The 23,957-nt window shown below is 42.7% G+C and overlaps 1 protein-coding gene across 1 annotated transcript in view; it reads left to right on the top strand.

Annotated features, from left to right (window-relative positions):
* The window catches only part of LOC147913603 (transport and Golgi organization protein 1 homolog), a 40,382-nt gene extending 16,931 nt beyond the window's left edge, over window positions 1–23,451 (top strand). The window contains exons 3-17 of the mRNA XM_087449226.1: window positions 5,863–5,961; window positions 9,316–9,447; window positions 13,169–13,190; window positions 15,242–15,330; window positions 15,605–15,682; window positions 15,775–15,873; window positions 17,082–17,154; window positions 17,323–17,461; window positions 19,514–19,615; window positions 20,560–20,620; window positions 20,728–20,763; window positions 20,839–20,906; window positions 21,033–21,127; window positions 22,214–22,263; window positions 23,239–23,451. Of these exons, the coding sequence (XP_087305352.1) occupies window positions 5,863–5,961; window positions 9,316–9,447; window positions 13,169–13,190; window positions 15,242–15,330; window positions 15,605–15,682; window positions 15,775–15,873; window positions 17,082–17,154; window positions 17,323–17,461; window positions 19,514–19,615; window positions 20,560–20,620; window positions 20,728–20,763; window positions 20,839–20,906; window positions 21,033–21,127; window positions 22,214–22,263; window positions 23,239–23,451 (1,356 nt within the window). The remainder of the gene's footprint in view (window positions 1–5,862; window positions 5,962–9,315; window positions 9,448–13,168; window positions 13,191–15,241; window positions 15,331–15,604; window positions 15,683–15,774; window positions 15,874–17,081; window positions 17,155–17,322; window positions 17,462–19,513; window positions 19,616–20,559; window positions 20,621–20,727; window positions 20,764–20,838; window positions 20,907–21,032; window positions 21,128–22,213; window positions 22,264–23,238) is intronic.
* The last annotated feature ends 506 nt before the right edge of the window (window positions 23,452–23,957 follow it).

Below are 23,957 nucleotides of genomic sequence, written 5' to 3' on the forward strand. Positions count from 1 at the left end.
ATGGGATTTTCATCTTAGATGCTGAGTCTAGACCCAAACCCCTTATAAGTTGTGACTCTGCCTTTGTGTTTATCACTACATGTAGTGGTCAACACAGTTGTTCACCATGGTTCTATTAGCATAGAAGAACAGGTAACGTATCTTTTGGGTAATTGCCCTGGATCTCTCCCAAGCTGCATGGACCCACTGCTTTTCCCCTCTCCCCCAGACACTAGATTTCTGGGTCTACAGTAATTTGTTTTTGATCCTTTTGTGTTCACATTCCCACTTTGCTTTCAGTCAGGTTCCTTCTCTCAATATTGACATTTTCTGCAGTCTTGGGTAAGAAACTCTTTTCTTAGCTTTAGTCCCATGAAACTGTCCCTTCCTTCCCTAAGAGAAGAGCTTTCAAATCAACAAAGGACTCCCTGCACAGCACACCAGAGTACCTGAGAGATCCATACATCTATACATCTGAAGGTGGGTGGACTGGGCTTCCGGGAGGCAGTGGAACTAGGGTAGCAGCTCCCTCCCCTTTTCCCAGCAGTGACAATCCAAAACACGGATACCAACTGCCAAGGGCAGTGGTGCCCTGACCTGAGGTTTCAAAAAGCACAGTGGTGCTGGGGACCAGAGGCTGCAGGAACAACAGTGGTGCTCATGGCTCATCCCCACCCCTCCCCCAGCAGTGGCATGTGACACTTGTGACTTGAGGCTTCAGGAGCCACAGCAGTGCCCATGACCCAGCCCTCAGTGGCGGCACCCATGACTCTGACCCTACCAGCAGTGGGGGATGCGTACAAGACCCTGGGCCCCTGGCAGCAGCAGTGACACTCATGAACCCAGCACCCCTGGCAGTGGTGCTCCCAGAAACCCCAGTTAACCTCAGAGCGGCAGTGCAGGTGGTGCACATGGCAGCAGCACCCGAGCCTATGGTGAGCCAGTGGGGGAACACAAGATCCACATGACCCCAAAAGCAGCAGAAGTGCTTGCAGCCTGGTGACCACAGTGGCGGCACCCACAACTGTAGCAACATTGTAAGCAGCAAGGTACCAGCAACCTCAGAGGCACAAGCAGCACAGGGGGGCACTGACGAAGCCTCTGGCAGAGGCAGTGGAGGGTAGAAAGAGCAGGCTCTCAAATACAACCAGAAGCAACTCAGAATCAAAGTAACAAAAGATTTACCCCAAAACGAAAGGTGTTTACCACCACAAATGCATCAGCAGAGGATCAACCCATCAAGCACCGTGAAGAACTATAGTAACAAAGGAGAACAGAAAGAAAATGACAACTCTCCAGAAACCAAATTATAAGTCACAGATGACTGTGATTTAATTGACAGAGAATTCAAAATAGCTGTCATGAAGAAACTCAACGAGTTACAAGAAAACTCAGAAAGACATTTAGTGAGCTCAGGAATAAAATTAAGGAACACAAGAAGTACTTCACCAAAAAGATTGAAACTCTAAAAAAAATTCAAATTCTAGAGATGAAAACCACAATTAATGAGATGAAAAATAAAGTACAAGTCATTGGAAATAGAGTAGAAAATGTAGAACAGAGAATTAGCAAGCTCGAAGATAGAAATATGGAAATGATTTAAGTGGAAGTGGAGAGAAAACTAAGATTTTTAAAAAATGAAGAAATTGTACAAAAAATATCCAACTCTATTAGGAAAAGCAATGTAAGGATGATGGGTATCCCAGAAGCAGAAGAGAGGGAGAAAGGAGCAGAGAGCTTATTTAAAGAAATAATAGCTGAGAACTTCCCAAACCAGGGGAAGGGACTGGATATACAAGTACATGAAGCTAATAGAACTCCTAATTATCTCAACATAAAAACACTTTCTCCAAGGCACATTATATATATATATTTTTTTTTTTTTTTACTATTACTGGTTTATTTTTTTTAATTTTTTGTTTATTGCGGTAACATTGGTTTATAACATTATATAAGTTTCAGGTGTACATCATTATACTTCTATTTCTGCATAGATTACATCATGTTCACCACCCAAATACTAATTACAACCCATCACCACACACATGTGCTGAATTATCCCTTTCACCCTCCTCCCTCCCCCCTTCCCCTCTGGTAACCACCAATCCAATCTTTGTGTCTATGTGTTTGTTTATTGTTGTTATTATCTACTACTTAATGAAGGAAATCATACGGTATTTGACCTTCTCCCTCTGACTTATTTCACTTTGCATAATACCCTCAATGTCCATCCATGTTGTCACAAATGGCTGGATTTCATCATTTCTTATGGCTGAGTAGTATTCCATTGTGTATATATGCCACATCTTCTTTATCCATTCGTCCCTCGATGGTTGCTTCCAAGTCTTGGCTATTGTGAATAACGCTGCAATGAACACAGGGGTGCATGTATCTTTATGCATTGGTGTTTTCAAGTTCTTTGGATAAGTATCCAGCAGTGGAATAGCTGGATCATATGGTAGTTCTATCCTTGATTTTTTGAGGAATCTCCATACTGTTTTCCATAGTGGCTGCACCAGTTTGCGCTCCCACCAGCAGTGTATGAGAGTTCCCTTCTCTCCACATCCTCTCCAACACATGTTGTTTCCTGTCTTGTTAATTATAGCCATTCTGACAGGCGTGAGGTGATATCTCATTGTAGTTTTGATTTGCATTTCCCTGATAGTTAATGATTTTGAACATCTTTTCACGTGTCTGTTGGCCATCTGTATATCTTCTTTGGAGAAATGTCTGTTCAGGCCTTTTGCCCATTTTTTAATTGGGTTGTTAGTTTTTTTGTTGTTGAGACGCATGAGTTCTTTATATATTTTGGAGATTAAGCCCTTATCAGATGTATGGTTTGCAAATATCTTCTCCCAATTGTTAGGTTGTCTTTTCGTTTTGTTGATGGTTTCCTTTGCTGTGCAGAAGATTTTTAGTTTGATGTAGTCTCATTTGTTTATTTTTTCTATTGTTTCTCTTGTCTCCAAGGCACATTATATTAAAACTGTCAAAAGTCAGTTTTATGTCAATGACATTACCAGAGGGGAAGGGGGTGGGGGGAGGGCAAAAGGGGTAAAGGGGCACATATGTATGGTGACAGATAAAAACTATTGGTGGTGAACACGGGCAGTCTATACAGAAACTGATATATAATAATGTACACCTGAAATTTACACAATGTTATAAGCCAATATGACCTCAATAAAAAGAAAAGAATACATACAACAACAAAAAAAAATCCAATTAAAAAAATGGTCAAAGGACTTGAGTAGACATTTCTAAAGAAAAGATATTCTGCAAGAAGACATATTTCTACAAATAAACAAGGAGCACAGGAAAAGATGTTCACCATTGTTAGTCATTAGGGAAATGCAAAATAAAATGACAAAGATGTGTGTCAGCAAGATGGTGGGATAGGAAGGCCCAGCACTCATCGCCCACAGAAACCACGATTTAACCACCATCCATGGACGAAAATACCTTTAGGAAAGCACTGGAATCCAGGTGTGAGGTCTCAGCATGCCGGTGGAGCAGAAAATCTGAGAACAACCATAGTGAAAGGGTAGAAAGAACAGCTTCTTCATCTGCATCACCCTTCCCACAGGCTGGCTCAGCTCAGCACAGAGAGACCCCTCCACCTGCGATTTCTCCCAGGAGGAAGAGAGCAATGTGAGCGTCACTGCTGCAGCCTTTCCAGGTGCAGCTTGAAAGTCCACTCCTGTCTTGCTGAGATAATCAGCATGGCTGGATCCTCTGGGGGCAGCTAAGAACAGACAAATGGAGAGGAGTTCACAGCAACCACTGTGAGATCTCAACACCCAGCCCACAGACACTGTCAGCCAGCCCACCCACAGGCCCTACAGGTGGTATGGATGTTCCTCAAAAAACTGAAAATAGGGCTACCATATGATCCAGCAATGCCACTCTGGGGATAGATCCAAAGGAAATGAAATCAGGATCTTGAAGACATATCTGCACCCCATGTTCATTGCAGCATTGTTAACAATAGCCAAGATATGGGAACAACCCAAATGTCCATCAATGGTTGTATTGATAAAGAAAATGTGATGTATTTATACACAATGGGATATTATTCAGCCTTAAAAAAAGGACATCCTGCCATTTGTGACTAGATGGATGAACCTGGAGGACATTATGCTAAGTGAAATAAGACAGACAGAAAGATAAATATTGCATAATTTCACTTTTATGTAGAATAAAAAAAACAACTGAATTCATAGTAACACAAGAGTAGAATGGTGATTACCAGAGGCTGGGGGATGGGGAAAAAGAAGAGATGTTGATCAAAAGTAACAAACTGTCTGTTATAAGATCAGTAAGTTCTGGAGACCTGATGTCCAGTGTGGTGATTATAGTTAATAATGTGTTATATACTTCAAATTAACTGAGAGATCTCAAGTGTCGTCACCACACACACACACACACACACACAATGGTAACTATGTGAGGTGAAGGATGTGTTAATTAGCTTCAGTGTGGTGAGTTTTTCAAAATGTACATATATATCAAAACATCAATATGTACACCTTAAATATATACAATTCCTTTTTTTTTTTGTGAGGAAGATTGGCCCTGAGCTAACATCTGCCAATCCTCCTCTTTTTGCTGAGGAAGACTGGCCGTGGGCTAACATCCATGCCCATCTTCCTCTACTTTATATGGGACACCGCCACAGCATGGCTTGACAAGCGGTGCGTTGGTGCGCGCCCAGGATCCAAACTGGCGAACCCCGGGCCGCCGCAGCGGAGCACGCGCACTTAACCGCTTGCGCCACCGGGCCAGCCCCTACAATTCCTATTTGTCAATTATACCCCAATAAAGCTGGAAGGACAAGAAAAAAAAAATGTCAGTGACAAAGAAAGACTATTAAGGGTGGCCAGGGAAAAGAAAATAACTTAGAAAGGAACCCCCATCAGGCTATCAGTGGAAACTCTACAGGGTAGGAGAGAGTGGAATGATATATTCAAAATATATTACAAAAGTATATCACTTAAAATATACATAGACACACAGAGAAAAACTCATGTCCACAATCAATATACTCATAGACACAGAAACTCAGACTCTCAGGTCCGCAATGTAGAATTACACAACCAAACACACATGCACACACACACACTCCCAGACCCTCACCCCCTACCCCAGCCCACAAAACAGAGAGCTCTGGCACTCAGTGGAGGCCACTGCAGGCAGACAGAATGAATGGACTCCGGCATGACCTGCCCCAACTAAAGCTGTCAAGGAAGGGGGTGTTTTCCTGGTTCCAACCCGAGTGCTGGACATCTGCCCCATGCCAGGAACTTCTGGAAGGGCTATGCCTGCGTCCTGAGATGCCAGAGAGTGACAAAGGTAGTGTTGCTTTGGGGACAAGGGCCCAGGATAGGGACAGGGACCCTGACAGGGTGCCCTTAGAGTGGAGATGTTGCGTGGAGCTTAGCAGATCCCCAGGAGAAGAGAGAGAGAGAGGCGAGCCTCCCCAGGACCTTGCCATGTGTCAGAGTGGGCTTCACCCTCTCCCACAATAAGAACAATAATAATAATACATCAGCAGGACTATCATATGACAATATTATCATCACCACAGCAATGACTGACCATTGGTCCCAGGTCGAGGAGCAAGGGGTGTGACCATGGCCAGCTGGTTTGACCCCATCTTCTGAGCAGGGCACACTCCAAGCAAAGGTAGGCCCTGGGCAAAGCTTCTTTCTGGCCCCTTCTCCCTCTGGAGTCTCCTAGCCTCAACCTCCCCCTCTCCCAACATCCCTTCCCAGACCCAAGTCCCCTGTGACCCTTTTCTCAGCCTCAGTACACTCTACTTGTGTATTTGATTCTTTTTTTGACTTCACTTCAAAGTCATCCTTTGCTTTGTATGTTTTTCAGCCAATGGCCATGGGAAACCTTGGGATGTCAGAAAGGAAGAAGGCAGTGCCAGAAGTGGGGGACGGGGGACCTGAGTTGGGAAGGACCAGAAACCTGAAGGTCTGTGAAGGTTTCAGAGAGGACCTGTCCTTGGGGTGGCTCTCGGTGAGGCACTGGGTGGGGGAGGGGCATTCTAAAAGTGAGGTCACACGGTGTCCACGGTGATGACCCAGGGGTGAAGGCAGGGGATTGGTCAAAGGTGAGTATAAAGCATCGCGGTTGCTAAGGCAGCGCCCAGACAGGAGAAGACTCGGAGGAAGACGAAGCCCTCGTCCCCTCCAACTGCTCCTGAGAGTCCACTTCACTGCTCCTTGTGTCCTGCTGACCTACTGACCTACTGACCTGTCTGAACCCTCCTCCTTCCCCTCTAGGATTTGATCTGACCCAATACTTTCCCTGACACCCCTCTTCTCCTCCTCCCCACTGCCATACCCCCTCCCCAATCCCACACCCCCTCCCCAATCCCACCCCCAATTCCAACCTCTCCCCCCAACGTACTCCCCACCCCTCCCCTCACTCCCTTCCTCCCCCACCCCTCTCCTCACGCCCTTTGCATCCCTCCCTCCACACCTCCTTCCTCGTGACCACAGGTCCCCTGAGAGGACCAGGACATGGAGGCACAGAGGTTGATCTTCTGGCTCCTCCTGCTCGGGTTTCCCGGTTACCCAGACACAAACGTGAGTAGACATTGGACATCAGATGTTTCCTCCTTCTTATTGGGTTCTTTCACACGGTGGTTAAATAACAAATTTTTCATGGGTTCCTGAATGGGAACTCAGACATTCCTGAAGACTGAGGACCTCAGGCCAGGTTTCTTGACCAGCCTGAATGGTTCTGGCCACAGCTGTCCACATCAAGTTCTGGGTCCTGTCAGCATTGCTTGGACCAGACACAGCAGGGTTGATAGGATGGAAACCTGAAAATAGTAACTTTATAGCATCAAGAAGGAAGGATTTGTGAATATATTAAAAGCCATTGAGTTGTAAGTCTTCAATGGGAGAATCGTATGATATATGAATTATATCTCAATAAAGTTGTTTTTAAAAATGTAAGGAATTCTTATTTAATAGGAGTCATGGGAGTTAGACTAGCTCCTGGAAGCCTTGTCAAGATCCTGCTTCAAGCTATGCAGGTGTAGGGACCATCTCATGTGTAGTTTGTTTCCCTATAAGTACGTGATTCATATACGTGTAGGCTGGCAGCCCTGGGAACAGGGGTATCTAAGCGTTGGTCTTGGTGCTAGTCTGTTAAAAAGTGAAATGTCATTTGTGCTCTGGGCTTTCTGGCTTGTTGACTTTTAGCAACTTCTGAGTCGTCCCTTCCTTTCTGCTCTTGGAAGCTGCCCCCAGGGACTCTGTGTCCAACCAGGTTGATGGGAGCCCTGAGAAATCCATCAGAAAATAAGTGGCTGCATCCTGCTGGGATGTTTATAATGGGGAAATCATTAGGAGTGACATGACCAGGAGGTGAATGAGTTATCCTTTCCTTTGTAAAGTGTTCATATCCAGAGTATTGACTTACTCAAAGCAAAAAGGTTCCTTAATGTCCTTAGAATTGGACATTAAAGAAATTCCAGATTCCTACTGTGAAAGTTTTCACTCTCTCATTAAAAAACACTTCTACCCTGAGAGGAGAGAGAGAGAGAGAGACTGAGAACAGCCCTTAGAGATGAGTAGATTTGTTTTGATTGGCATGCATCAGGTTCTTAGGGATCTGGAAAGGTCCAGTGGCCAGGAACAACCCTCACATTGAGGCAGAATCATCCCAATGAATACCTCCAATCGAAGAAGAATCTATTCTGTTTCCTTTGAGTCTATGAAGGCAGAAATTTCTTGATAGTCTTTATTGGAATTTATCCCCCTCTACCTAGGCTGCATTCTCATAGATGAGTTAAGCTCTCTTTCCTACCTCATCTTTGAGCACCTGGATAAACTCACTTGTCTTGTGTTTCCACCTCCTCCCTTGCCCATGGCCATTGGGTATCAGAACCTCAGCTTTATTGGCCCCATTGGATCGAATCTAGGTAGGAGTGAACTACTGATACCAGCTCCCAACAGTTGCCAGATGTAACAAGAGTGCCCATGACTGGGGATGTTTTACCAGGTAGTGACAAGATGGTCTTTGTTTTTTTTGTGCGTTTGATCCACATGTTTAACCATTGTGCTGAGCTACTGCTCTCTCAGACAGTGGTGACTCAAAGACAGTGTATGTTTCCCATAAGCATACATTTTACTGACCCCAGCTGTGAGGGCTGAAGATGAAAACATTATAGATTTCAGAGGCCACTTTCTAGAGAAGTTTTATTTGCACAAAACTAAAGGTTGGTATGTGGATTAGTGGGAATTACATTGTGAGTCTGTTGTCTTCTAAAATACTTATAGGTCTAGTTTTTGTAAAATGACATGTTTGCCTTTTGTTTCGATGAACATACATCCTAGAAATTTTATATTCCTTTACAAATTAATTTTCATGATTGCTATTGATTGATTTAGGTGCAATACTGTAAAATACGAATGTGAATTCTTTTTATTGGCATTTGGAAGTGTGTTTTTAACTAACTGCAGTTCTCATAGTTTTAATCATAATATACAAGATTACACTGTTATGAAAATCTTTATGTACTTCAGAAATCTGACATTATGTGCTCTGGTTCAGAATCAAAGTGAACATTGAAAGAAAACCCCAATAGTTTTAGAAACTTGGGCTAAACAAAAATCTGGAATTAATTTTTGTGAGAGTAATAATCCCAGTGTTATTATAATAGCAGCTGCCCATTTCTCTCAGTTATGTACATTTCTATAAACATCTCTCTATATATTATTCTCATTTGTATCTCTAGCACACATTTTTCATTGTTATTTTTTCCTATTCTTCTATACATTTGGGTATATTTTTGGTGATGTTCCAAATAATTTTATCCAAGTGCTTCATGAATATACAACAGAAGATTGAGGCTTCCCATCCACTCTAAGTTTGATTTTACTTATTTCAATTTTAATTGGTTTATAAGTTCATAGTTTATGTTCTGTTAACTACTTAAAAAGTATTTGCAATGTGTTTGTCAGAAAAATAAAATCTTCAAGTGTGCGTATTAGATTTTTTTCCTACAGCTTAAGTGTGGTATAATTTTTGTATAATAATGGCACCATTTTAGTGAACACAATTTGTTGATATTTAACATACATTTACAGCAATGAAACCATCACCACGTTAAGATAGTAAACACACTCATCACTCCCAAAAGTTTCCTCCTGCTCCTTTTAATCCATCTGTCTTCCCTCTCCTCCATGAGGAGATATTTGAGAGGTGTGGTTACCTCCTGGAGGCTGGTTTAGGGTTTCTAAAGATGACTCTTTGTGACAGATGTATCGTAAATGTCTTTGAGGTTCCTCATGATCTCCATTATTATTTCAGCCAGTCCATATTCTGCCTGACTATTTCCGTCTTGGCCCTGATGTTTTTGGAATTCTGTGGAAGTTGACCATTATTATTACTTCTTTGGGAATTTTCGCATTTTTAATTTTTCTCTGGAGAACCGTCCTTGCTGTGAGTATACTAAAGTAATTTATGGATAGACTTTTAATCATAAATAAGTAGGAATTTTGGTAGTCACTGAAACTTGTATTTGCATTCATTCCTACAAATATCTAAGTACTGCTTTCACTGCATCCCACAAATTTTAATGAGTCCTATTTTCATTATCATTTAGATTGAATTATTTTTAAATTTCTGTTGAGATGTCTTCTTTGACCCGTGTGTTCTTTAGAAGTGTGTTGTTTAGTCTCCAAATTTTTTGTATTTTTCCAGCTATCTTTCTGTTACTGATTTCTGGTTTGAATCCATTGTGGTGTAAGAACATAGTTTCTACGATTTCTTTTACTTTAAATTTGTTAGGATGTATTTTATGGGCCCAAATATGGTGTATCTGAGTGAATTTTTTATGTGAGCTTGAGGAGAATGTATATTGTGCTGTTGGATGAAGTCTTCTACAGATGTCAATAGATCCATTTGATTGAAGATGCTCATCAGTTCAACTGTATTCTTATTGAATTTCTGTAAGCTGGATCTGTCAATGATAGAGGGTTTTGAAGTTTCCAGCTATAATAATGGATTAATCTATTTCTCCTAGCAATTCTGTCAGTTTTTGCCTCATGAATTTTGCCACTTTGTTGTTAATACATACATATTAGGGATTACTATGTCTTCTTGGAGAATTGACCCCTTTACCTTTAAAGTGATGCCCCTCATTATCCCTGATAATTTTCCTTACTCTGTAGTGTTGTTTTGAAGGATAAGTTTCACTGGCTACAGAAATCTAGGTTGATGGTTCCTTTCTTTTAATACTTTAAATATTTCATTCTACTTTCTTGTTGATTGCACGATTTCTGAAGAGAAGTTGAATGTACTTCTTATTCTTGTTCCTCTGTGGGTGAAACGCTATACCCCTCTGCCCCTGAACTGCCCCTTGCTTCTTTTAAAATTTTTTGTCTTTGCTTTTCTTTTTTTCTTTTTTTTTTTTTATTTATTTTCCGCCCAAAGCCCCAGCAGATAGTTGCATGTCATAGTTGCACATCCTTCTAGGTGCTGTACGTGGGACGCGGCCTCAGCATGGCCAGAGAAGCAGTACGTCAGTGCGCTCCCGGGATCCGAACCCAGGCCGCCAGCAGCAGAGTGCGTGCACTTCACCACCAAGCCACGGGGCCGGCCCAGTCTTTGCTTTTCTGTAGTTGAAATATTATATGTCTAGGTGTACCTTTTTTCTTGTTTTGTATTTATCCTGCTTGGAATTCTTTGAGCTTCCCGGATCTATGGTTTCATGACTATCATTAATTTTGGAAAATTCTCAGTCATTATGGCTTCAAATATTTCCTCCTTTCCTTTATTCTGCTGGTATTCCCATTATGTATATGTTACATCCTTTTGTAATCGTCCCACTGGTCTTGGATTTTGTGTGCTGTATTTTGGGGTTTTTTTTCCTTTGCATTTCGGTTTTGAAAGTTTACTGACATTTCTTCAAACTCGTTGATTCTTTCTTCAGCCATGTCGAGTCTGTTAATGAATGCATCAAAGGCATTCTTCATTTCTGTTATGGGGTTTTTGATTCTAGAATTTCTTTTGGATCATTATAATCTTCATCTCTGCTTATCTTCACCATCTCTTCTTGCATGTTGTCCACTTTTTTTGCTAGAGCCCTTAGCATGTTAATCATTATGGTTTCCAATTCTTAACCTGATATTCCATCATCTCTGCCATACTGAGTGTGATTCTAATGCTTTCTCGCTGTGTTCAAACTGTGTGGTTTTTTCTTTTAGTCTGCCTTGTAAGGTTTTATTGAAAGCTAGATGTCGTGTCCTGGTTTAAAGGAACAATTGAGGTAAACAGGCCTTTAGTCTGAGGATTTATATTTATCTGGCTAGTGGTTAGGCTGAGTTTACTCTTAGGTGAGACAGGAAGAAGAGAGAGCTCTGGAGTTGGGTATTTCCCTTCACCTAGGTCACTTAGTCTTTGGAAAAACACCAATAAGTCTCTGCTAAAGTAGTTTCTCTTATGGGCAAGTCTTTTTAAGAAGAACAGAATAGTATGACTTTATTTCTAAATAGCTATTTTTCCCCTCTCCCTGCCAATAGCATGAGGGGATTTTTCTCCAGTATTTACTGTGAGAAACTGTTGGGATTCCTGGAGATAAAACTCACACAAGTATGGGAACCCTTCCAGATTGGGCACCCTGGCATTTTTAAATCTCTTGCTTGTCCACACTGAGTATCCAGGAATTCATCAACTACAGTAAGTCTTTTCCTACCATAGTGTTCTGGTTTCTACAGAGATTTCTGACCTTGGGCTTCTGCTCCAATAAGGGGTGATTTTATGTATTGGCCAGTCTGGGTCTCTGATTCTGCAGGCAGCATTTGTGACATCAGTTCTCTGATAGATCTATGAAGAGTTTTTGACCTTCAATTTGTTCAGCTTGTATCTTATTATGTGGACAGGAGTGATGGCTTCCAAGCTCCTTACAAGCTGGATCAGAATCCAGGAGTCCAGCTCTCTTATTTCCTTTAGATCACTAACTTGAACACAAATTCATGTTTGAAATGGAAGTTAACTTTGTAAAATATTCTAATCTTTTTAGTAAAGAACTCATTGAGCAAGACAACAATATATTTTCAATGAGAAAACTACAATTTGTAAACCCTTCCCTTCAAAAAGAAAATACAGATATTAAGTATTTCTTGAGCCCATCTCACTTCCCACTTGTCCCTGCCTGTGGGGTTGGGTGACAAGGGACAGGGAAGTTCACTGTTTCCTGAGCATCCTGTGAAGTTAAAGGAATATCTGAGATTTTCTGTTTGCCATCCATGGATGCATTTTCCTATGACATTATTATTATGACTGGCTTTTGATCCTGTAATGATATTCCGATGTCTTGGCATGTTTTTCGGGCTGACCTCAGTGTCTGATCACCATTTAAAACTCTTGAATGGGGAAATATGTTTTAGGGCTCAAGAAAATGTGTCTTTCCATGGTACTAAAATGGGGTCCTGCCTGGATTTTATCGAGCTGTAATTCCACAGGGGATGCCTCGGGTCTGGGAAGCACTTTTTGCCCTTTCTTGAAATATTAGCTGTCATTTCTGTTGTTTATTGTGCTTGTTCTCTAGCCATCTCCCACTCTCTTTCTCATTTGATGACCCTCTGTTTTTAGTGGTCTGGGAAAATCATAGGACCTGATGTGCTGTAATTGTTTATTAATTCAGCAATCAGCCAACTCTGTAAGATTTCAGAAAGGCTTTCTATTGATTGAAAGAGGTATATCTTAGTACAAATATTTTGCCTTTTCTTTTTTTTTTTTTTTTTTAAGTTTTTTTGGAGGCTTTTAAAACAATCCCAGGTTCTGGATGTCAGTGTGGATACTGGGTTTGACAAAAAAAAATCAGGTAAATGATGCATTAGTGTGTTTATAAAAATGTTTGCCATATCCATTATCAAAATTAAATAGATTAGTGTTCACTTAATAGAGCATAAACAGATCTTTTGGTCAAAAATAAGTTATTTACTTTTGTGCTCTTTATCAGAGATGGTTGTGAAGTTTCATGACTTAAACAGGAAATTATGATTTTTCCTTATTTTTAATCCTATAATTAATCATTATGCTGAACAAAATGATGATTATAATTTCATTGGGTTATTATTTTGATATTTTGTCGGAATGATAGATTTTTACTAATAATATATTTTTACATCATATTTAATTTTGTTTCTTCCTCTCCTAGGTAAAGCCTCGAGTATATCAAGGTAAGAGTTTAGGCTTTTGTTTCCTTTGTGGTATTTTCTCAGTTCTAGTGTTTGATGTGGGTTTTAATTCAATTGGGAGTAAATACAGTGACTTCTGATGTCTAATTGACTTTTTTTGTGTGTGTGTGAGGAAGATTGGCCCCTAGCAAACATCTGTGAGTCCTCCTCTTTTTACTGAGGAAGACTGGCCCTGGGCTAACATCCATGCCCATCTTCCTCCACTTTATATGGGACGCCGCCACAGCATGGCTTGACAAGCTAAAAGGCCGGTGTGTGCTCGGGATCTGAACCAGCGAACCCCGGGCCGCCGCAGCGGAGCGCGCGCACTTAACCGCTTGTGCCACTGGGCCGGCCCCACTAACTGACTTTTTAACGCTTGAAAATTTTACTCGTCCTGGGTTGGAAACTAAATGACAACATAAAGGGAGTTGCCATCTATTGAGATAAGAGACCCGCAGGACAAATGGATCATGGGAGTAGGGACGATAGGGTGAGTTTAATTTTGCATAGAAATGTTTAGGAAGCAAGTGATGGCATGAGGCTGCAGTTTGGAGTGACTATGTTGACATGACCTGGCTCTTGGTGAAATGTAGAGATGATGAAACACTACTAGAGCCTATCAAGAAGTTTATGGCTTAGAGAAAAACTCAGATATTGCCAGGCAAAGTGTGTGTCACGACCCTGGGTTATGAGTCTGAAGCGGAGGGAGCCACTCATGCCAGTGGAGAATGGGTGGAAATGAACCCAATGCAAAATAGGGATAAGACATTCTGTACGGGCTTCCCAGACTGTGATGATTAAGTGGTGCTGTCTGTTGAGAGCCAGGGTGGCTGCCTGACACTTAGTAGGCCCTCAGCTGCTGGTGTTTGTCACAGTGAATGCAGCAGTGCTGGTGGTGAGAAGAGTGACCAGGGTATCAGAGCTCTCATGTTGGGCAAATAGAAGATAAGTTTGTGCTTTGTGGTCAGGTGAGAGAATTCAATGCCTCTGAGAGGAGTGTGGAATTATGGGCTGTGTTCTGGAGCTTTCCATGTGTTATCCACCTGTTACTGGGTGCTTTACATGTGCTGTATTCCTGTAATGGTGGATTGTAACATTCTCTTCTTGGGGCTGAAGGGTATTGTCTTATAGCGATTGTGAGTTATCCAGGTCCTCTAGCGACTAAGTGGTAAAGCTGAGATTGTACCCAAGTGTGTTTGATTCTAAAGACCTTGTCCTCTTGAGCCTCCCACCCTGGTTCACATGAAGGGAATCTGCTGGGCAGCAGGAAGGCATTAGAGGCTTTTCAGTAGCCCGTCAAGTGACATTTAGAAGAATCTCTCTGGGTAATATTAACTGTTTTTTTTTTATAATTTTATTTATTTTTCCCCCAAAGCCCCAGCAGATAGTTGTATGTTGTAGTTGCACATCCTTCTAGTTGCTGTACGTGGGACTCGGCCTCAGCATGGCCAGAGAAGCGGTGCGGCGGTGCGCGCCCGGGATCCGAACCCGGGCCGCCAGCAGTGGAGCGCGCGCACTTAACCACTAAGCCACAGGGCCTGCCCATCTCTGGGTAATATTAAAGGGTGGGGAAAACCTGGAAGAAGTCAGGTGCTTTTTTTTTCTTTTTTCATTTTGATTTTTGTTTTTTAAAGCAATTGCACTGATCTGTTTATTTTATGTGATAGTTGGAGGACAGAATATAAGTACATGAGATGCTTGAATTTTCTCGGTTTCCCCTCTGGTGATGACAGGGCTGTTTGAACTGTTCACATTTTCTAAGAATATTGCCTAATGATGGGATGTTAGGCTAAGACATTGTATTGTGTTTCCTCGTCTTTGAAAAAAGATTAAGTAGGAATCTCATTGAATTAGGGTTCTTATTTCCATATTTGTTCCCTACATTTAAAATGCCACTAACTGAAACTTGCTTTCTTCAGGGATCATAGTCGTGCTAAAAAGTTATTTATGCTCATAGTGTCAATAATGTGCCTTTGCTGTTGACACATTGGGGTAATTCAATTTTATTGGTTTTGGTAATAATCTGAGAAATGGTTTTTATCTCTTTTTAGTTAATTTACATCAAATTTCTGAGAAGAAGAAGAATTACTTGAAAGAAAACTCAGAACTGGCCAAAAAAATATCTGTTTATGAACAGAAGGTATGATCATCCTTTAATTTTTATTTTCATGGCTTCACCTTGAAGTACTTCCTCTTTCTTCTAGTTCACTTATTTTGCTGTCTCTTCTTTCATTCTAGTGTTCCATTTCATTACGTTGTATAACAGTCTAAATTCAAAGCAAGCATCTTATACATAAAGTACCACTTTTTTATATCTGTAACAATATAAAAGGAGATACCCATAGGAAATAGGTTTCACTATCACTATGATTAATATTTTTGAATTCTGAATCCATTATTACATATTTGTATAGATCAATGAAGCAAAGAAATCTGCTCAAGAAAATAAGAGGCAGAACAAGATTCTTGGTGATGAAGCACATAAATTGGAGGTAAAAATCCCTCCTTTTTCCTAGATTACACTCTAAAAACAGAAATAAAAGTAATGAATAAATATGACTAATTTCTATATGTTTTGTTTAAGAAAAACATCAAAATGCTTGGAAGCATTAATGACATGATTGAAAGTATATCTGCTGAACTGGCATCTGACAGAGATCGAAACAGGGAGAATCAGGACTTGGTGAGAGTTTTGCTACTAAGTTATTACCATAATTTGACTTTTGAGCCTTTTTGTTCGCTGGGTGAATTGAGCCCTGCATTCTTCCATGCTGTTCACTGCATTTCAGGTACTAATACCACAGTGCCTTTTTTAATTTAAGGACTTAGGAAGAATTTTTTTCTGTTTTTACAACCCTGAGTAATTTTTTTATATCATTCAGCACTCCCTCCCCTCCAAGAAACGTAGAACTGAGAAAGTGTAGGAGAGGGTACTAGAGATTTCTAGCCATGTTGGACAGTCCTGTCCCTCTTAGTACAGAGCAGAGAATTTTCAAAGTGAATCTCGTGACAATATTTACCTTTCACTAAGAAGAGCCGTTCATTTGAGCTGTTTGGCTTCAAGATTTTAGGCCTTCTTTGCTTTTGCCTTGTCCCCCAGTCAAGTATCCCATTGTCTTGAATGTAGGAAAGTCAGAGCGCCCAGGAAACATTTCTGACTTCAACTATTCTCTGAGTTCCTCATTTCTTTATGTGTTTGACTTTTCTCCTTGGCTCAAACCGGATCTACTGCTTTTAGTGGTACAGGGGCTGATGTGGGGTATGTTTTGTTGGCATGTCTTCTTTTTAGCATGTCGCCCAGTGTTTCTATTGAAATCCAGTACATGTTTTATTTCTATCCTACGTGCAAATATCAGAAAAGAAAAATCTACAGAAAACTTAAAAGTTGATATTTCAGTGAACACCTCAGGAATTTCAGAAGTAAACTACCTATATTTGCTGCAAGAATTTCATTGTAGACCTTAGCTTTGGTGAAGAACAAATGTGTCATGTCTTAGAATATTAAATTTATATGTTATTGATTTAGGGATTTTTCTTCTTGGGAACTAAGTCATTAGTGAGGATGTTTTGCTTTGGGTTTGAATCCCCCTGAATGAAATTCGTGTCACTGAACTGAAATTGAAGTCTGAAGAACAGCATGTACAGAAGGAAGATGCTCAGCTTAAGATCAAAAAGGAGCAAATAACAAAAAGTTACTCCCATAGATTATATTATTCAGAGAACTAAATATCATTACTTCCTTTTTAATTTTCTTATTTTTAATTGAGACTAAATACACGTAAAATTTACCATCTAACCATTTTTAAGTCTACATTTTAGTAGTGTTAAGTACATTCACATTGTTGTACAATCATTACTTCTTGAATACCTTTTCTCAAATCTCTCTTAAAGTCAGGAGATGTGAGTGGAGAATTCAAGGATTCGAAGCAGACAGCCTCGAGGTCTAATAAACGTAATCTGGAAGGTATGTTGCTTGTTGGGAAGAAACCCCATATAGTAAAAATGAGTTTGCAGTGAGAAGGTAAAAAATGACTTCTTGCCTTCAGGATTCTCTCCTTTCTTCTCTCCCCATCACAACCAAGTATTTGGAACATGTGCACACACACAAAGAAAATGGTTTTATGCTTTACAGAAAGGAGAAAGAAACTAGAAGACAGCTGTGAGGCACTGAGATCTGTTAAAGAGACAAAGGAAGCCGAATTAGAAATGCTAAAGAAGAACACACGTATGGTTGATGAAATCTGTGGACAAAGAAAGTGGGTCACAGAACAGTAAGCTATTCATGTGTTGATTGTTACAAATACTGTTGTATTAGTGAATGTGTAGACCAATGTAGAGAATTATAATTTTTTTTAGAATATTTATCACCGTATTTTTGCCATATTCAGTCAGTACAGAATTGTTTCTCCTTTCTGCCTTGATTTTTGTAATCTGCATCTTCCTTTCCATTCTAACTGGTTGTCAGAGATTCTTATTTGTGATTACTTTAAGATTGGAGGGCGTACAGGTACCAGCTTTAATCACTTCATTATCTGGAACCCTCTGGGTTCATTTACATTGTACTCTAGGTTTCAATCCCATCATATTGTCCTGACCTGCCATATGTCTATCATTTCCTATTAAATTCTAGACATTGGGTAGAAAATATTTACAGAAAAATTGAGGCCTAGTCTGATGTCATCTTGCTGCAGAAAAGATGGGAGTTTACATCTGGCAGGTGATCAGGGACGCCAGCAGTACTGAATCCTATTAATACAATTAGCGACTGAGACCACTCACTGCAGGCTTAGTCCCTCCTAAGGCCAGTGTGTTTTCTGTCTGCCTTTGTTCTTAGTGTGTAAGTCTCCTGGGACCCAGCTAAGGCCCGCAGGATTTTCTGGGGTGACCTTCGCTGACTGACCATGAAGTCCAGTTGTTTGACTTCTGTGCCCAGGGATGTGTGCAAAGGCGGCTCAGCCTCTTTGCATCTCAGAAGTCTCCTCTGGAATTAGTTGATGAACCTTGGAAAAAGTGGCCCCAAATGCCAGGCTGACCTTAATCCTGGGCTTCCTTCTTCTCCATCTTGGCCTCAGTTTCTTTACTGGCTTGTTAGCAATTTGGTGCATTCTATCATGAATTTCATATTTTGGCCAATGTTTCCTATTCTTGTCAGGGGGAGATGAGGGACTTCAGACCCACTCAGCCATGTTCAAAGGCAAAACTTTTCTTATACTCCCTCAAGAGCCAGGTTTATGTTCTCCCTGCCCAGGGCTGGGGTAGGGTTGCTCTGTCCTCACTGGCATCTTGTTTGCATTACACTATGATATGTTTTAGGGTGGGGATAGTGCCCTACTCCTCTCTATATCCCCATCACCTTACAATGCACCCACTACATTCAAGCCGGTCCAGAAAGCATTTGCTGAAAGATTGGCTGGGTGGCCAGAAACAAATGCATGAACTTTCTCTCTTTAGTGTTTTTGTCCCTGTTTCCTAGAGCTCTTTTAAATTTGTGTGTGATCCATAGCAAATCCAATATCAAGTTGAGAATCTTTTGAATCAGAACCTTGAACAAAGTAGTTTGAAGACAACACAACAAATCTGCCTTAAGCCTTTGCCCTTTGCAGCCTCCACTGTCAATGAAATCAAGATACTTATTAATGAAATCAATCTACTTGTTAACGTATATTGATACTCTCACTTTGAAGGTTTTCCACTTTGAGGAGATAACACCCTGACTATGGGGCAATTCAGATCATATTTCATTCAGCCTAGTTTCCATTCTCATTAACTAGGATCTTTGAAGTTGGTGGCAGGAGTTCCACTCTTGAACTGTAGAAGTGTCCAGTAGTTAATTGTCTGATGTTATGATGCCACATCCAGGAAGGATCTATGGCTGTGTCATGGCCTCAGGTCTCTCCCTGGGAGAAATCAGACAAGTCATGAACCTCTACTTCATCCTAATGTGCTTACTTGTAATGAGCTGGTCAGGCCTGGTTTCCACACTGAAAGAAAATGAGCTTGTGCTGTCCTAGTCACAAGAGCCTGAGCCTGGGAGGGCACATGGTACATCTCATATGTGCTTTTTATATTTGTTTAGTTCATTTACTAATGACTAGGAACACAGAGCTGTGAAGAGAAGCTCAGAATTGCCAAAGACTTGCCAGCAGGATGGAGTTTGATTTTTCTTTGTGCTCTAATGGGGGGCTTAAATTCTTTCCTCTGATTATATTTGTCCATCTATGCATTTGTGGGATAGGATGGGAGGGGACATTTGAATCTTGCCCTTTAGATTTCTTGGAGGGAAGAAAGGCTACTGGATAATGCATATGTCTTTCCCCTCTTAGGAAGCTGAGAATGAAAGACCGTGAGCGGGTGGAAAAGGAGCAGCAGCTCTCAACAGCAGAGAAGAGACTGAAACTGGCTGAGGAAGAAACGCAGAACTACAGGTGAGTTCAGCTCCTGAATACCAGCAGCTCGTAAAACCTTTGTTAGATTTTTTTTTTTAACTTTTGTACAATGTTTAGACCAATTTATACACAAATATAAATAAATGTTCAGAAGACATTTATATAGAGATTTCACACAAGAAAGAAAAAGGTTAAGTTTTACAAATGTGAAGTTAAAATATTAACTTAAAACAAGTAGGGGCCGGCCCAGTGGCGCGGCAGTTGAGTGCGCGCGCTCTGTTTCGGCGGCCCGGGGTTCGCAGGTTCGGATCCCAGGCGTGCATTGATGCACCGCTTGTCAGGCCGTGGTGTGGCAGTGTCCCACAGAAGGAGAGGGAGATGGGCATGGGTGTTAGCCCAGGGCCAATCTTCCTCAGCAAAAAAGAGGAGAATTGGCATCGGATGTTAGCTGGGGTGATCTTCCTCACAAAAAAATAAATAAATAAATAAATTTGCTAATAATTTCCTGATCCTCAATGTTGACCAGACTATGTCGAAATGTGGTTCACAAAAATGTTCCTTTAGGAGGTAAAAACTGCTGTAAATCTTAGGGAATCAGTTTGGTGTCGGATGAATCACATCAGTAGATACGAGCATGCCATTTTAGAGACCCAGTGTTGTAGCCCTGAGAAATATGATCAGGGTGTAAGGAAAAGAAGAATCGAGCTGTATGATGAAAGACACTCATTGCAGGATAAATTAGGGAGATATTGAGAATGGGTAAGGGAATTATATCAACTCAGAAGCTGGCGGGCATTCGATAATAAGGAAACAATGTAGCAATAGCTTTGATCCTACTGTACTTTTATAATCATGTGAAGTGTGTCTTATAGGATTGGATAATGTGTATAAGGGTACAGTTTGGATACTGGGGCCATGGGAAGACTATTTAAAATCATCCTCAATATCGTGCTTTATCTGATGAAAGCAACTGTCACTCACAGGCACCAAATTGATCAAATGCGACAACAAGCGCAGCAAGCGGAGTTCACCTTCAGACACCAGGTAACCTGCATCTGCCCACAGTCCCGCCTCCTTCAGCACCCAATGCAGAGGGTCACAGCGGCCCTGGGAGCCCTCAGCATAGGGTTATGACGTGTTGGCTTTTTCAGATGGCTGTGTATGAGAAGAACGCTCACGACAACTGGGTAAGTTTTGCTTTCTTTCCTTCCCTTTGTGCACAGTCTGCCACAACTGAAGGTGGATGTGTTTTTCTCCCACAGATCAAGGCTCGGATTTGGGAGAGGGAGATAGCAGAGCAGAGCAGGGAAGCCGCCCACTTGAAACACAGGTATGGGATTTTGACGTACATTTTTTACAGGTGTTTTTGAGGTGTTAAGGCTAAGCTGTTTAGTGCCTAGTAAAGGACTTGGTGTTGTAATTCTTATTGAAGTCCATTCCTTTTCCTACGTTCAAGATTGGAGATAATGTCCAAAAAGAGGCTGCCTGAGGGATACAGGCTGCACAAACCAACGTCGGGAAGACCTGGGATGCAGAACCCTCCACAGAGAGGTAGGGAGCACATTGTGAAGTGCAGCCACTTAATTTCTGCTGCAAAACCACTCCATGTCCTACCTGTTCCTGTGGGGGATCACCGTGTTGCCTGGAACCAATCCCAAGCACGACCTAAAGACAACAGGTTATCTCGAGGGGTGACAGGAAGATGTTTTCCTCAGGTGCCCCAGCCAGACTGGCTTTCTGGGCCTGCGCCCTGTGCCTGGTGGAGCTCATGCCCCGCCACTGACTGTGGACCCTCTCTGCCCCCAACACCCGCCTCGGGTGCTCTTGGATTGCTCTCAACTGGAGAGACGTGCCTGGAGGGGAAGTGGGTCCATGCTTCCTTCCCAACTTGAGTCAATGCTGAAGACTTGATTTTTCTTTTAGTTGAGAAAAAGGCATTTATTTACTATTTTGGAGGTTCCCTTATTCTTCCTGTTTAACTTTTGCTTGTGGACTTTAGTATTCCATTCATAAATTAAATTTCTATGTAATTTTACTCCTGACATTATCAGTGTAACGCTACAGCTTTGCTGTTAAATCCCTGTATCTTCCATTTTCTCATTACTATAATATTAGTCTAAGTCCATTTCTGTTCATAAATATTTACATAATTCCTGGTCACATGTGAAAGGCAGCTTATATACAAAGAGTGAGAGATTGGAAAATCCACCTGCGGCCTGAAGAAAAGGACCTGTGCTGTTCATGTTGAGGGGTTGTTGCTATTATCCCATCCGAGGTTATTCTCATTTTAATTTTACTCTATGATGAAATGGTGGTTTCCCCTGATGTGTTTTGGGACACCCCTGTTTCAGTGTTGATTTCCAGCTAGTTGAGCCCGGACCTGACCACAGGTGGTTGATGAGTTATGAAAACCCTGAACCAGGGCCCTGTGGTGTCTTCCTCAAGGGTCAGGTGATGGGTCTCCCCTTCTCCTCGGGGGTCACCTGAGGTGTGTGGGGAGCCCTCTGCCATTGGTAAGGGCCCAGAAGTGGGAAAGAATGTCAGACAGTGGAGGAAGGCGCGGAGGGTTTGTTTTCCTTCCTCACAGTCTATGCAAGTCCGACTAAACCCCCATCCCTCCTCTCTGGCCTCTTTCAGATCCGGGACCTGGTGCTGCGGCTGTGAGGAACAGCAGCTCCGGGGGCAAGGTAAGTGCTGTGGTCATTTTCAGTTGTAACTGTTTCTGGAAACATTGATGTGTGTGTGCAGCAGCCTCTCTTGGCCTCATGTCCGGTTTGTGTGTTCCGTGACACGTCACCTGTGTCATTTCCTTCCCCGAAAGCACAGTCTTCCCCGGCAGCCTTTGGGCTTCTCCACTCTTGGCTCTCATCTTTGATGGTGCCTCCAGAAGCCTTCAGTGCTTCTGGGCCGAGGACTGCAGGGCTCTCACGGTGTGTTTCTGGAAGTAACACTTGGAGGGTTACACTTAAGCCCACACTGAAGTCTCCTGGCAGAGCCGACTCCTTCCCAAACTCCTTGACGTGGGATTGTTGTTGTTGTGGTTCCTTTGCTCCATTCCTTTTTACGTTTGGTGATGAGCCTATTGGGAAAGTCTGACGTCATCCTCGTGGGAGAGGAATGTGAGAAGCCGTCCCTCCAACTTCATGTTGGGTGCTTCGTGTGATGTCGAATGTTCTTTGTTCGGATCCAGCCGATCCAGCCGATGTCGCAGTTCCTCAGAGTCCCCTCTCTGTGGGTCAGTGTACTCTCCAGGATCCCTCCAGTGGTAGCCTAGGTCAGAATAGTCTGAGTGATCAGAGATGGCCTATTTGCAGTAGGAAATGGGCACGGACACCGAAGGAGTGAAGAGTGAACATCAGGACTGCGCTGCAGGACCCATTGCCCCCAGAGGCCTTCACTTGCCTTGAGGTGAAGGCAGTCCTGTGGTGTCCTGTGGCGCCGTTAGAGTGGGGCCGTTCCCTCATCCCCCCCGTCACAGGGTTTTACCACTGGAATCAAAACACGTCTGTGTTCATTCTGTCCTTTAGAATCCCCTCCTCACGTTTCCGTTGGACACAATTAGTCCGCGTCTCACGGTGGCCTTAGAAATCTGCCGTCCCTGTGGGTGACGATAGATAGAGCTGAGCCTAACCGAGTCCTGTCGGTCACACCGTTCCCCTCAGAAAACGCAGGCCCCCGGGGGTGCCCAGCGCCCCAGAGTCCTGGTGCCTGTGGGCAGACCCCGAGCGGAGGAGAAGACCCCTTTGTCGGGGAGGGAAGCTGAGGCGGGGGACGGGCAGGGCAGGGGCCTGCAGGCAGTGCTTTTCCCCAGGAGCAGCTCGGCTTCCAGAGGTGGGGAGCGGGCTTTTCCATCCCTCTCGGGCGCTCTCTTCTGAATAGAGAGCCAACAAGCTTCTGTGGTGCTGGGGGTGGTGAGGAGGGTGGAGGCCGGTCCTGGACCAAGATGCCGGTCTGCCTGGAGTCGGCTCCTTTCTCAGTCTGGTGTTGCCTCCTCCGGTCCTCTAGGACAGGACCCCTTGCTCTTGTGCTTTCGCAGACACGGGCGGTGACATGTGGTGACAGTGGTTCATCCCCGTGGTGTTTGTTCCTCCCCAAGCTGGGCCGGCCCCAGCGGGAGGGGTAGAGTGGTCTGGCACGGATGCCGCTCTCTTGGCACCTGGGGGCGGGGAGGGTGCCAAGTGCTTCCCCGGCTTCATTGGGTTTCAGCTTTGGTTGGTGCTGGCGCTTGTGTCTGCCACATCCACCTGACTTTAAACTTCTGTTCTGCAGGTCAATGTTGAGGCAAGAGGGCCTCCTTCTTTTGCAGCACCACCCTGCACAACCAACCCTGTGGGCTCTGGGCCACATCTGTCTCCTCCATCCTGGAGGCCTCTAGGCCCTC

The sequence above is a fragment of the Ceratotherium simum genome, chromosome 26, assembly GCF_057802395.1.
Source record: "Ceratotherium simum simum isolate JZ-2026a chromosome 26, ASM5780239v1, whole genome shotgun sequence".
Lineage (NCBI taxonomy): Eukaryota > Metazoa > Chordata > Mammalia > Perissodactyla > Rhinocerotidae > Ceratotherium > Ceratotherium simum.